Source organism: Procambarus clarkii, chromosome 37 (assembly GCF_040958095.1).
Source record: "Procambarus clarkii isolate CNS0578487 chromosome 37, FALCON_Pclarkii_2.0, whole genome shotgun sequence".
In the NCBI taxonomy this organism is placed as follows: domain Eukaryota; kingdom Metazoa; phylum Arthropoda; class Malacostraca; order Decapoda; family Cambaridae; genus Procambarus; species Procambarus clarkii.
Genome location: NC_091186.1, coordinates 15986682 through 15999181, shown reverse-complemented (window position 1 = coordinate 15999181; position 12500 = coordinate 15986682). Strand labels below are relative to the sequence as shown.

General features: G+C 47.0%; 1 protein-coding gene across 13 annotated transcripts in view; it reads left to right on the top strand.

Moving 5' to 3' along the window:
* Positions 1-12500, top strand: part of LOC123765697 (forkhead box protein P1) — a 634146-nt gene that overhangs the window by 271843 nt on the left and 349803 nt on the right. For all 13 annotated transcript variants that reach the window (XM_069337175.1, XM_069337173.1, XM_069337176.1 and 10 more), the window contains one exon: positions 351-443. In XM_069337175.1, coding sequence (XP_069193276.1) covers positions 351-443 — 93 coding nt within the window. The remainder of the gene's footprint in view (positions 1-350; positions 444-12500) is intronic.

Here is a 12500-nt window from a genome sequence, read left to right as displayed (position 1 = left end):
TGACTGTAGACCGTCATTCTACCGTCCAGTAGACGGTAGAATGATGCTCTTGCTTCATGCAGGTCGGCGTTCAATCCCCCGATAGTCCACAAGTGGGTGGGCACCATTCCTTTTCCCTCGTCCCATCCCAAATCCTTATCCTGACTCCCTTTCCAAGTGCTATATAGTCGTAATGACTTGGCGCTTTCCCCTCTGATAGTTCCCTTCTCTCTCACGTGTGTACGCACATGGGAGATTGTCCACGGACGAGCGGAGATCGCAGCATCCCTGGCCGCAACGTCCCAGGCCAGCAGGATCAGCATCATCTCATCTAACAGCATCTCTTATCTCGCATCTCTTATCTCCCGCAGGACGACGGCGTTCTGGAGGAGGCCGAGGGAGACGGAGCCATCAACCTGTCTGCAAGGCCTTCCCGGCAACCCTCACCTCTCGACCCTGACCAGGTAATCCTTCAAGTCCACTACGGGATCACCATAGCCCGTGCTACTTGGAACTTTTTTCTCCAGGTAGCGAATCTTAGACAACAACATCAACCTTCATTTCTAGCCCCCCCCCCTCCCCCTCGTCTCTAGCCCAAGTTGAATACATATTCACCATATTCATTCATGGTGAATATGACTTCTGCGCATGCGCAGGTTAGCCGCTGTCTTGGCGGGAGTTTCAAATGCACTGATTTTCATCGGTAAAATACATTCAAATGGATCTATCTCCCTTTCTTACACCCCCTTAAGTTTTGAACCATTACTCTTGACATCAGCCTACGCCAGGCTGCGAGCAGCCGCGTCCAACAGCCTGGTTGATCAGTCAGCAACCAGGAGGCCTGGTCGACGACCGGGCCGCGGGGACGCTAAGCCCCGGAAGCACCTCAAGGTAACCTCAAGGTAATCAATACTTCGTCTGGGTTTTGTATTTATAATGGTTGAAATATTGAAACCATTTTGGGGCAAAAGTGCAGTTAAGAAATAATAACAAAATAGCCAGTTTGAGTAGCTGATCGTACAGTTCCCGGTTATTGGGGACTATGTATACTGTATGTATACTGTATGTATACTGTATGTATACTGTATGTATACTGTATGTATACTGTATGTATACTGTATGTATACTGTATGTATACTGTATGTATACTGTATGTATACTGTATGTATACTGTATGTATACTGTATGTATACTGTATGTATACTGTATGTATACTGCCGTCATTGTAGAGGAGTCGTCGTAGGGTTAATTACTACCTGTTGTTGATTGTAAGGATCACCATCTCCGCGGCCCGGTCTCTGATTTTAGCAGGCCTCTGGGTTGGTGGTCTGGGCAACCAGGCTGTTGGACGCAGTTGCTCGCAACCTGACGTATGACTCACAGCCTGGATGATCAAGGTATCCTTCGGAGGTGGATATCTCACTTGCTTCTCCACAGCTACTTTATTGTGTTCTTGAAAAGTAAGGTCCTTCCTTCATGATTACTCCCAAGTATTACTTATACAGTATTACTTTTTCGTTCAATAATGTGATTTGATTGCATTATATATATATATATATATATATATATATATATATATATATATATATATATATATATATATATATATATATATATATATATATATATATATATAATATATATGGTTTCCGTTTGATATTTTGGGGGGATTTCGTTTATTTCTCGTGATAGTGCACTGAGAGTGTAGAAGAGTCATCACAGTGGTTTGGAAATGTGGATGTTTATCTCTCAGAATGCTTGGTAATATGAACAAATCCACAAGGGCCGTGACGAGGATTCGAACCTGCGTCCGGGATCATCCCAGACACTTGTTCATTTGATGCATCACGTTAGTGTGATCTCTGTGTGTGTTTGGTAATATGTTTATTGTTTGTGATGTGTGTCTATGTATGTATTAACACGATGTACTGAACGGGGTGAGAATAGCTTAAGCTACCTCATCCCTTTGTGTGTATTTTACCTCAATAAACTTATTTCAATATCAATTTCAATTTCACAGTGGTACACTCAGTAGTCTATTGAGAATGTAGAAGTCATCTTATCGGTGCAGACGGTATTCTTGAGACAGTGTAGCCAATTTCTCACTAACAGCGTGAGAAATTGGGTAGTAAGGTTCCCGATCGTTCAGTACAGCTTCGTCGTGAGCGAGGGGGTGGGGGTGGGGGGGGTTCAAATTCCTGCAAGCCGCTGCAAACAACAGTCTGTCGGACCAAGTTATCAGAAGACAAGCCTGTGCGGGGAAGGAAAGGCTATAGGCACGTTTCTCTCTATATATAAATAGGTGCCCGGGATCTAGGCATCTCACGGGAGACATCTCCCGTCACGCAGGGTGCAGTCGCACCTCCACAGATCTCCAGTATCAGCTCTTGATACTGGTAATGGCTCAAAAGGGCCACCACTTACGGGCTATTCATGCCCGTGCCACCTTTTGAGCGGCTTAATCATCATCAATCAATCAATTTAGGCAACCGCTGGAAGGTAGTAGTAGGTAGTTGACTCTTAGATGTCGATGGATCTTAAAATACAGGCTTCCTGTCCCCTGGCAGCGGTAATTAAGAGTATAAAGCACCGACCTGGAACCCCTCCGGAAGTGGCAGGCAGACACCAGCGTGCACCAGAAATGCACGTGTCATTGTAGCCACGATTGTCAAAAGTAAACTGTTTACGTTCTAGCCGTTGGACGCAATGTGTTTACCTCTGCGTATACACACACACCCGCCTTGCTTAACGCCGCTAATCTGGAAGCTAAACAAAGCTGACAAACCGATGGTTCGTGGAGGGGGGGGGGGGGGGAGGGGGTTGTGTGGAGGGGGGGAGTAGAGGGGGGGAGGGGTATATATATATGTCAGGATAGGGATTTGAGGATTTGGGGGGTTGTGGAAGAAATAATGGGGGGCCCAACCACTTGTGTTTGGACGGTTGGGGGATTGAACGCCGACCTGCTTGAAGCGAGACCGTCGCTCTACCATCCAGCCCAAGTGGTTGAGCTCTTTTAGAGTGAAGTGGATTGGAGACGAGGAGTGGGATAGATGGGCCTGGGTGATCACATCTGAATGCGGTGGAACGGACGTGTCAGGACAGGAAAGGTAGCCTCTGGTGTAACAAACGGAAGAGGGACTTACAGACGGGCAGGACGGTCGCTCCCACGAGCAGGAAGGGACGGGAGGGGTGGTGGGAGAGAGAGGGAGAGACAGAGGAGGAGACATGTGCGTGTGAATTACGGAAAAGGAAACGGTGAATGATATGGTAAAGAGGAGCCGTAACCCCCAAAGACCGATAGTCTACCCCTAGTATATATATATATACCTTCGCCCCTCTCCTCCGTATATTGATATATATCCATATATCCTCCTGAGGGGAAGATGATGGCTGGGATGAGGGAGATATCGTTAGAGATCGTTTCAATGACTGGCAAGATAGGGAGATAACGGAATTATAGCAGTCATCGTAGACTTGTGTCCGGTTGAGTATCTGAGGCGATAGCCAAAGCCTTCAATTCCACACCCCCTCCCCCCCTCCCCCTGACCCTGTCATTTGCCACCGTGGAGGGGGGGGGGGAAGAGGATGCAGCACATGTGGTTATCAGGTGATCAGAGTCGTAATTCACACCACTGACAGTTTCTGCCCAACCAGCTACAGTTCCGATAATGTTGAAGAGTTTGATGTTTTCCACGAGCATGAGAGGATGCAGAGGGGGGGATGGTAGTGTATGTATGTATGTATGTATGAGTGTGTGTGTGTGTGTGTACTCATCTATATGTACTCACCTATATGTGCTTGCAGGATCGAGCATTGACTCTTGGATCCCGCCTTTCTAGCTATCGGTTGTTTACAGCAATGACTCCTGTCCCATTTCCCTATCATACCTAGTTTTTTTTTTTTTTGTGTGTGTGTGTGTGTGTGTGTGCGTGCGTGTGTGTGTGTGTGAGTGCGTGTGTGTGAGTGCGTGAGTGGCTTATAGTTGCGCCCCCTCTTCCCTCCAGGCCCCTTTGCCAGTAACATTTACTCCTCGAGATCACTCTAAATCGCAGTCTGTTTACCGGACAGACCCATTTATAAATCATAGGGAGTCGCCATGAAACAGTTTACCCCTCACCGCGGCCAGAAATAGAGCCCAGCGTAAACACCGGCGATATACCGCTCGTGCTTGCAGATACATTGCGTGCTTGAAAGATGGCCCCCTTGGTGTTTGGGCCTGGGGTTCCATAGGGCGGGCCCCCTGCTCCTCCTCCCGCTTGCCAGCTGCTTGTTTACCCAATTACAATAGGTAGTGAGGGTGTGTATGTGTGGGTGTGGGGGCGGGCTGACAACAGCTGTGTGTGGGTGTGTGGGTGTGGGGGCGGGCTGACAACAGCTGTGTGTGTGTGTGTGTGTGTATGTGTGGGTGTGGGGGCGGGCTGACAACAGCTGTGTGTGGGTGTGTGGGTGTGGGGGCGGGCTGACAACAGCTGTGTGTGTGTGTGTGTGTATGTGTGTGGGTGTGGGGGCGGGCTGACAACAGCTGTGTGTGTGTGGGGGGGGGTGAGGCTACGACACCCTGATCCAACCCTTAATTCTGTATCCTCTCGTCCACTGGAGGCGATTCGACTGCCCTTATAGGATCCGTCGACTGGGTTTTGTATTCCTCTGAAGGGATGGTGTTTATGGACAGCTGATTGTATTCCTCTCAGAACAGCGACGAGGTTTTTAAGGCTGCTGATGTCACCCTCCACTTTGACCTGATTTGTATTCACGTGTGGTGAAATTTTTTTTGCGAATTATAGTTAAGTATAAGGAAGGCATTATTCTTGGTTTCTGTTTGGCTTCAATCATTTACAATTTTCTGCGTTACCTGCAGGTAATTCTTGTTGGTAACGAGCTTCCTCGCTTGCGGCAATCGTTTGGGGGTTTTGGGATGTAGCGTTTTATTGATAATAAAACAATTTAGACAATAATATAATTGACTATAAACTCCCCGCAAAAAAGTTCAACTAGGTGAATGCCTTTCACCTAACTTTTCACTAGCTTTCACCTAGCTAGTAAATTATTGAACTTTATTATTATTTATTTATTGTTATTTATTTATTTATTTATTTATTTATTTATTGTTTATTTATTGAACTTATTTATTTATTTATTATTTATTTATTGAACTTTATTATTATTTATTTATTTTTTGTAATGTCCAATTAAGTGCTTGTTTTGTCCTGATAATTTTGTGTGTTTGTGTGTTGTTTGACCAAACTGTTTGCTGAGGTTGAGCCTCAGCTCCTGAACCGTTCTCTGGAGCTTATGTCGACTATCGTAGCGTTTATTTCTCTGAGAGAGAGAGAGAGAAGGGAACGAAATTTTCGGGGTAAAGCACCAAGACATTACGACTATATAGCACTAGAAAAGGGGTCAGGATAAGGAATGGGACGGGGGAGAAAAGAATGGTGCCCAACCACTTGTTTTCGAGGACTGAACACCGACCTGAATGGAGCGAGCTCGTCGCTCTACCGTCCAGTCCAAGTGGTTGGGCATCTTGGACGATGCGACTGGCGTTCTCTCTAATAGACGAGAAGACAATGCAATGGCGGAAAAAACTTAATGAAATATGGTTGACCAATCCACACACTAGAAAGTGAAAGGACGACGACGTTTCGGTCCGTCCTGGATCATTCTCAAATCGATTAAGAATGGTCCAGGACGGATCGAAACGTCGTCGTCTCTTCACTTTCTAGTGTGTGGTTTGGTCCACATACTTCAGCCACGTTATTGTGACTCCTCGTCTGCTAATGAAATATTAACACTGCATTAACAATATTCCGACCCCAGACACTGTCCTGCTGAACAAAGATTAGTGTCAGTTGTTCTGATGAACAAGGAGGTGTGTTCCCCCAATAGGAAGAAACCCCGCTGGGTTGTTCATCCTTGTCACTTGTACCCAGAAACAGCTGGGACTTGCTGAACTATCTCAAGTGAACATCTTATCAACCAAGAAGATAAACATTTGTCACCCCCCAAAAAATTTACGTTGTGATCAATAATACGGGGTCGTTAGGTGTGTCTGGCCGTAGTGCACCTAGTTGTAATCTCTGATAACAGCTGATAACTGAATTGGTAAGTCTGAGAGAAAGGGTACGTTACGCTACTACTTGCTCTGGACCCCCTTGATGAAGTCGGGGCCCAGGAGCTGAATATACGTGTTCAGCCAGGGCCTTGGAGCTGGAACTACACTCCCGTCTCTAGGGCTAAAGGTGACGTTGAGTCGGGGCCCAGGAGCTGGAGGAACAGTATAATCGCGGCCCAGGAGCTGGAGGAACAGTATAATCGCGGCCCAGGAGCTGGAGGAACAGTATAATCGCGGCCCAGGAGCTGAAGGAACAGTATAATCGCGGCCCAGGAGCTGGAGGAACAGTATAATCGCGGCCCAGGAGCTGAAGGAACAGTATAATCGCGGCCCAGGAGCTGGAGGAACAGTATAATCGCGGCCCAGGAGCTAGAGGAACAGAATAATCGCGGCCCAGGAGCTAGAGGAACAGTATAATCGCGGCCCAGGAGCTGAAGGAACAGTATAATCGCGGCCCAGGAGCTAGAGGAACAGTATAATCGCGGCCCAGGAGCTAGAGGAACAGTATAATCGCGGCCCAGGAGCTAGAGGAACAGTATAATCGCTGCCCAGGAGCTGAAGGAACAATATAATCGCGGCCCAGGAGCTGAAGGAACAGTATAATCGCGGCCCAGGAGCTGGGGAAACAGTATAATCGCGGCCCAGGAGCTGAAGGAACAGTAGAATCGCGGCCCAGGAGCTAGAGCCAGATATATTCATCACAGCATTAACCTGTGCTTCAAAAAGCTTTTCAAGAAATGATCACGCTACCGGGTGTTGCAAAATGTTTTGCGCTCGTCCAACAGTCATGTATAATAAACAGGTGTGCGGGGGCGCCCTCTCTCTCTCGGGCGGGAAAAAGGCTTTCGCCCGCCACCTGTAGCCGCGGGAGCGCGCGGGAAGGGTAGTCCAATGTATAGTCGCTTAAAATGTTGATGTTATGTTGTTATTACTGTGCTTTATGCAGCGCGAGGTGGGTGGCAGCGAGGTGGGTGGCCCTCGCTCGTGGGTGGCAGCGTCAGCGGCTCTCTGCTTGGCCATGTGTCGCTAGTGTTGGGTGGCCAAGTGCCTGGGCTGGTCCTTGCACGGGTTTGTTGGGCCATGCGTTATGTGTGGGTGGGAGGGGTCGGGTTTGAGGGCGGCGGGGTGGGTCAGTTGGGTGGGTGGGGGGGGGGATGGAGGACTCAAGGGAGTGGGCGGGAGGTGGGTGTGTGGGGGGAGAATGTGGGTGTGTGTGGAGTCTTGAATATAATGTACTCGTATATATATGGTTATGGGGGACGCTATAATCCCCCCTCTTTGCTAGAAAGACAATACAAACTTATACCTTCATCGTTATAACCGTTAGAAAGACTATTCAAACTCAGTTTCTAACGGTTATAACGGTTCAATTCATATTGAACCGTTAAACCGTTAGAAAGACAATACAAACATACATTGAACCGTTATAACCGTTAGAAAGACAACCTACTCTACGAACATACTATGAACTTCCTAAAGTTCATAGTATGAACTTCCTAACCCGTTCACCGGTATACGGACAATAACTCATCCTTAAACATACACTTCACTTCGTCTCAAGTCGTTGGGTTCATCAGTAAGATAGTGAGTGGAGGAAGTGACCTTTTCTAACTACCGGCACTCCAAGTGACCTTCCTGGCTGGCTTCTGCCACTCGAAAGCATCATAAAGATAATTACACACCTGGTTAAATTTAGGGATGTAAGCAAACATTAACATGCCTTTAGGGAAAGGGAAAACGAGCCTGACGAACTCTACTAGAGTTCTCTAATAAAAGTAACGGAAATAAGATAATCCGCCCCCCACCTTCTCTTTCCTATGTCTATTTCTGGACTGGCAGAAAGCCGTTGATACAGTACCGCACAAGAGATTAAACCCACAGACTCGAGCGCCAGGCGGAAGTAAGCAGAAAGGAATTGATATGGGCTAAAAACTTACCTAACAGTAAGGAGTTAGGATGAACAACCCAGCGGGTTTTCTTCCTATTGGGGAGTGTTGTACAGGCTGCTATGGCGGTGTGTCCACTCACAGGATGAGTGGCGCTGCCCAATACTGTCACTATGGCGGTGTGTCCACTTACAGCATGAGTGGCGCTGCCCAATACTGTCACTATGGCGGTGTGTCCACTCACAGGATGAGTGACGCTGCCCAATACTGTCACTATGGCGGTGTGTCCACTCACAGGATGAGTGACGCTGCCCAATACTGTCACTATGGCGGTGTGTCCACTCACAGGATGAGTGACGCTGCCCAATACTGTCACTATGGCGGTGTGTCCACTCACAGGATGAGTGGCGCTGCCCAATACTGTCACTATGGCGGTGTGTCCACTCACAGGATGAGTGACGCTGCCCAATACTGTCACTATGGCGGTGTGTCCACTCACAGGATGAGTGGCGCTGCCCAATACTGTCACTATGGCGGTGTGTCCACTCACAGGATGAGTGACGCTGCCCAATACTGTCACTATGGCGGTGTGTCCACTCACAGGATGAGTGACGCTGCCCAATACTCTCACTATGGCGGTGTGTCCACTCACAGGATGAGTGACGCTGCCCAATACTGTCACTATGGCGGTGTGTCCACTTACAGGATGAGTGGCGCTGCCCAATACTGTCACTATGGCGGTGTGTCCACTCACAGGATGAGTGGCGCTGCCCAATATTGTCACTATGGCGGTGTGTCCACTCACAGGATGAGTGGCGCTGACCAATACTGTCACTATGGCGGTGTGTCCACTCACAGGATGAGTGGCGCTGCCCAATACTGTCACTATGGCGGTGTGTCCACTCACAGGATGAGTGACGCTGCCCAGTACTGTCACTATGGCGGTGTGTCCACTCACAGGATGAGTGGCGCTGCCCAATACTGTCACTATGGCGGTGTGTCCACTCATAAGATGAGTGGCGCTGCCCAATACTGTCACTATGGCGGTGTGTCCACTCACAGGATGAGTGACGCTGCCCAGTACTGTCACTATGGCGGTGTGTCCACTCACAGGATGAGTGGCGCTGCCCAATACTGTTACTATGGCGGTGTGTCCACTCATAAGATGAGTGGCGCTGCCCAATACTGTCACTATGGCGGTGTGTCCACTCACAAGATGAGTGGCGCTGCCCAATACTGTCACTATGGCGGTGTGTCCACTCACAGGATGGGTGGCGCTGCCCAATACTGTCACTATGGCGGTGTGTCCACTCATAAGATGAGTGACGCTGCCCAGTACTCTCACTATGGCGGTGTGTCCACTCACAAGATGAGTGGCGCTGCCCAATACTGTCACTATGGCGGTGTGTCCACTCACAGGATGAGTGGTGCTGCCCAATACTGTCACTATGGCGGTGTGTCCACTCACAGGATGAGTGGCGCTGCCCAATACTGTCACTATGGCGGTGTGTCCACTCACAGGATGAGTGACGCTGCCCAATACTGTCACTATGGCGGTGTGTCCACTCACAGGATGAGTGACGCTGCCCAATAAACTCGCTCCTCGAAGCAAAATTTAACATTTTTATTTATAGAGGAGTCAGTGAGTAACATTACGCCAGGCATCACAGCCTGGGTGATCATCAACCTCTTGGGAAGGGTTACTTAAATAATCTTGAATCCTTCATACTTATGTCTTACCGGATCAAAATCGTTTTTTTTTAATTCTATATCATATTACCCCCTTAATCTCGTAAGGAACTATTTCTCGGTGCAAGATTTAGAACCAGCTGTTCTAATATTTCCAAAATGTGTGTGATAACATCTCGCTTGCTGTCTTCAAGAGAATTCAACTTTGAAGGATTTTAAACGTGATTTACATGTGGAATCTAATGGATTCTTTCAGAAAATGTGTGGCAGTATTCGACCCTAGCTAATGTGTGTATAGCAGTATTCGACCCTAGCTAATGTGTGTATAGCAGTATTCGACCCTAGCTAATGTGTGTATTGCAGTATTCGACCCTAGCTAATGTGTGTATAGCAGTATTCGACCCTAGCTAATGTGTGTATAGCAGTATTCGACCCTAGCTAATGTGTGTATAGCAGTATTCGACCCTAGCTAATGTGTGTATAGCAGTATTCGACCCTAGCTAATGTGTGTATAGCAGTATTCGACCCTAGCTAATGTGTGTATAGCAGTATTCGACCCTAGCTAATGTGTGTATAGCAGTATTCGACCCTAGCTAATGTGTGTATAGCAGTATTCGACCCTAGCTAATGTGTATATAGCAGTATTCGACCCTAGCTAATGTGTGTATAGCAGTATTCGACCCTAGCTAATGTGTGTATAGTAGTATTCGACCCCTAGCTAATGTGTGTATAGCAGTATTCGACCCTAGCTAATGTGTGTATGGCAGTATTCGACCCTAGCTAATGTGTGTATAGCAGTATTCGACCCCTAGCTAATGTGTGTATAGCAGTATTCGACCCTAGCTAATGTGTGTTTGACAGTATTCGACCCTAGCTAATGTGTGTATAGCAGTATTCGACCCTAGCTAATGTGTGTATAGCAGTATTCGACCCTAGCTAATGTGTGTATAGCAGTATTCGACCCTAGCTAATGTGTGTATAGCAGCATTCGACCCTAGCTAATGTGTGTATAGCAGTATTCGACCCTAGCTAACGTGTGTATAGCAGTATTCGACCCTAGCTAATGTGTGTATAGCAGTATTCGACCCTAGCTAATGTGTGTATAGCAGTATTCGACCCTAGCTAATGTGTGTATAGCAGTATTCGACCCTAGCTAATGTATGTATAGCAGTATTCGACCCTAGCTAATGTGTGTATAGCAATATTCGACCCTAGCTAATGTGTGTATAGCAGTATTCGACCCTAGCTAACGTGTGTATAGCAGTATTCGACCCTAGCTAATGTGTGTATAGCAGTATTCGACCCCTAGCTAATGTGTGTATAGCAGCATTCGACCCTAGCTAATGTGTGTATAGCAGCATTCGACCCTAGCTAATGTGTGTATAGCAGTATTCGACCCCTATCTAATGTGTGTATAGCAGTATTCGACCTTAGCTAATGTGTGTATAGCAGTATTCGACCCTAGCTAATGTGTGTATAGCAGTATTCGACCCTAGCTAATGTGTGTATAGCAGTATTCGACCCTAGCTAATGTGTGTATAGCAGTATTCGACCCTAGCTAATGTGTGTATAGCAGTATTCGACCCCTAGCTAATGTGTGTATAGCAGTATTCGACCCCTAGCTAATGTGTGTATAGCAGTATTCGACCCTAGTTAATGTGTGTATAGCAGTATTCGACCCCTAGCTAATGTGTGTATAGCAGTATTCGACCCCTAGCTAATGTGTGTATAGCAGTATTCGACCCTAGCTAATGTGTGTATAGCAGTATTCGACCCTAGCTAATGTGTGTATAGCAGTATTCGACCCTAGCTAACGTGTGTATAGCAGTATTCGACCCTAGCTAATGTGTGTATAGCAGTATTCGACCCTAGCTAATGTGTGTATAGCAGTATTCGACCCTAGCTAATGTGTGTATAGCAGTATTCGACCCTAGCTAATGTGTGTATAGCAGTATTCGACCCTAGCTAATGTGTGTATAGCAGTATTCGACCCTAGCTAATGTGTGTATAGCAGTATTCGACCCTAGCTAACGTGTGTATAGCAGTATTCGACCCTAGCTAATGTGTGTATAGCAGTATTCGACCCCTAGCTAATGTGTGTATAGCAGCATTCGACCCTAGCTAATGTGTGTATAGCAGCATTCGACCCTAGCTAATGTGTGTATAGCAGTATTCGACCCCTATCTAATGTGTGTATAGCAGTATTCGACCCTAGCTAATGTGTGTATAGCAGTATTCGACCCTAGCTAATGTGTGTATAGCAGTATTCGACCCTAGCTAATGTGTGTATAGCAGTATTCGACCCCTAGCTAATGTGTGTATAGCAGTATTCGACCCTAGCTAATGTGTGTATAGCAGTATTCGACCCCTAGCTAATGTGTGTATAGCAGTATTCGACCCCTAGCTAATGTGTGTATAGCAGTATTCGACCCTAGCTACTACTTGTATCTTAGAAAGAATTATTATTATCTTGACATATATACAATAGTGAGATTTTATTGTGCTCTTTTAAAAGTAGAGTTTGTTACTCTGTTACTCCCAGATCGTTCGTGTTCTGGCTCTGTGGTGTGGCAGAGCTGTTCTCCCTCTCGCTCTGTGAAGTGGTAAAGTTGTCTGTTCTCCCTCTCGCTCTATGGAACGGTATAGCTGCTTTTTCTATAAGGGTTCTGTTGCAATTTCTACGTTGTTTTCCCGTAGGGAAAGGAAAAAAAACCTTATTGATGATAGCAGAAGTGGAGATGGGGGGAGGGGTGGACCTGGGGGGATGATAGCGATAGGAGGGAAGACCTTGGGAATGATAGCAGGAGCGGGGGAGGGACATCTGAAAATTATAA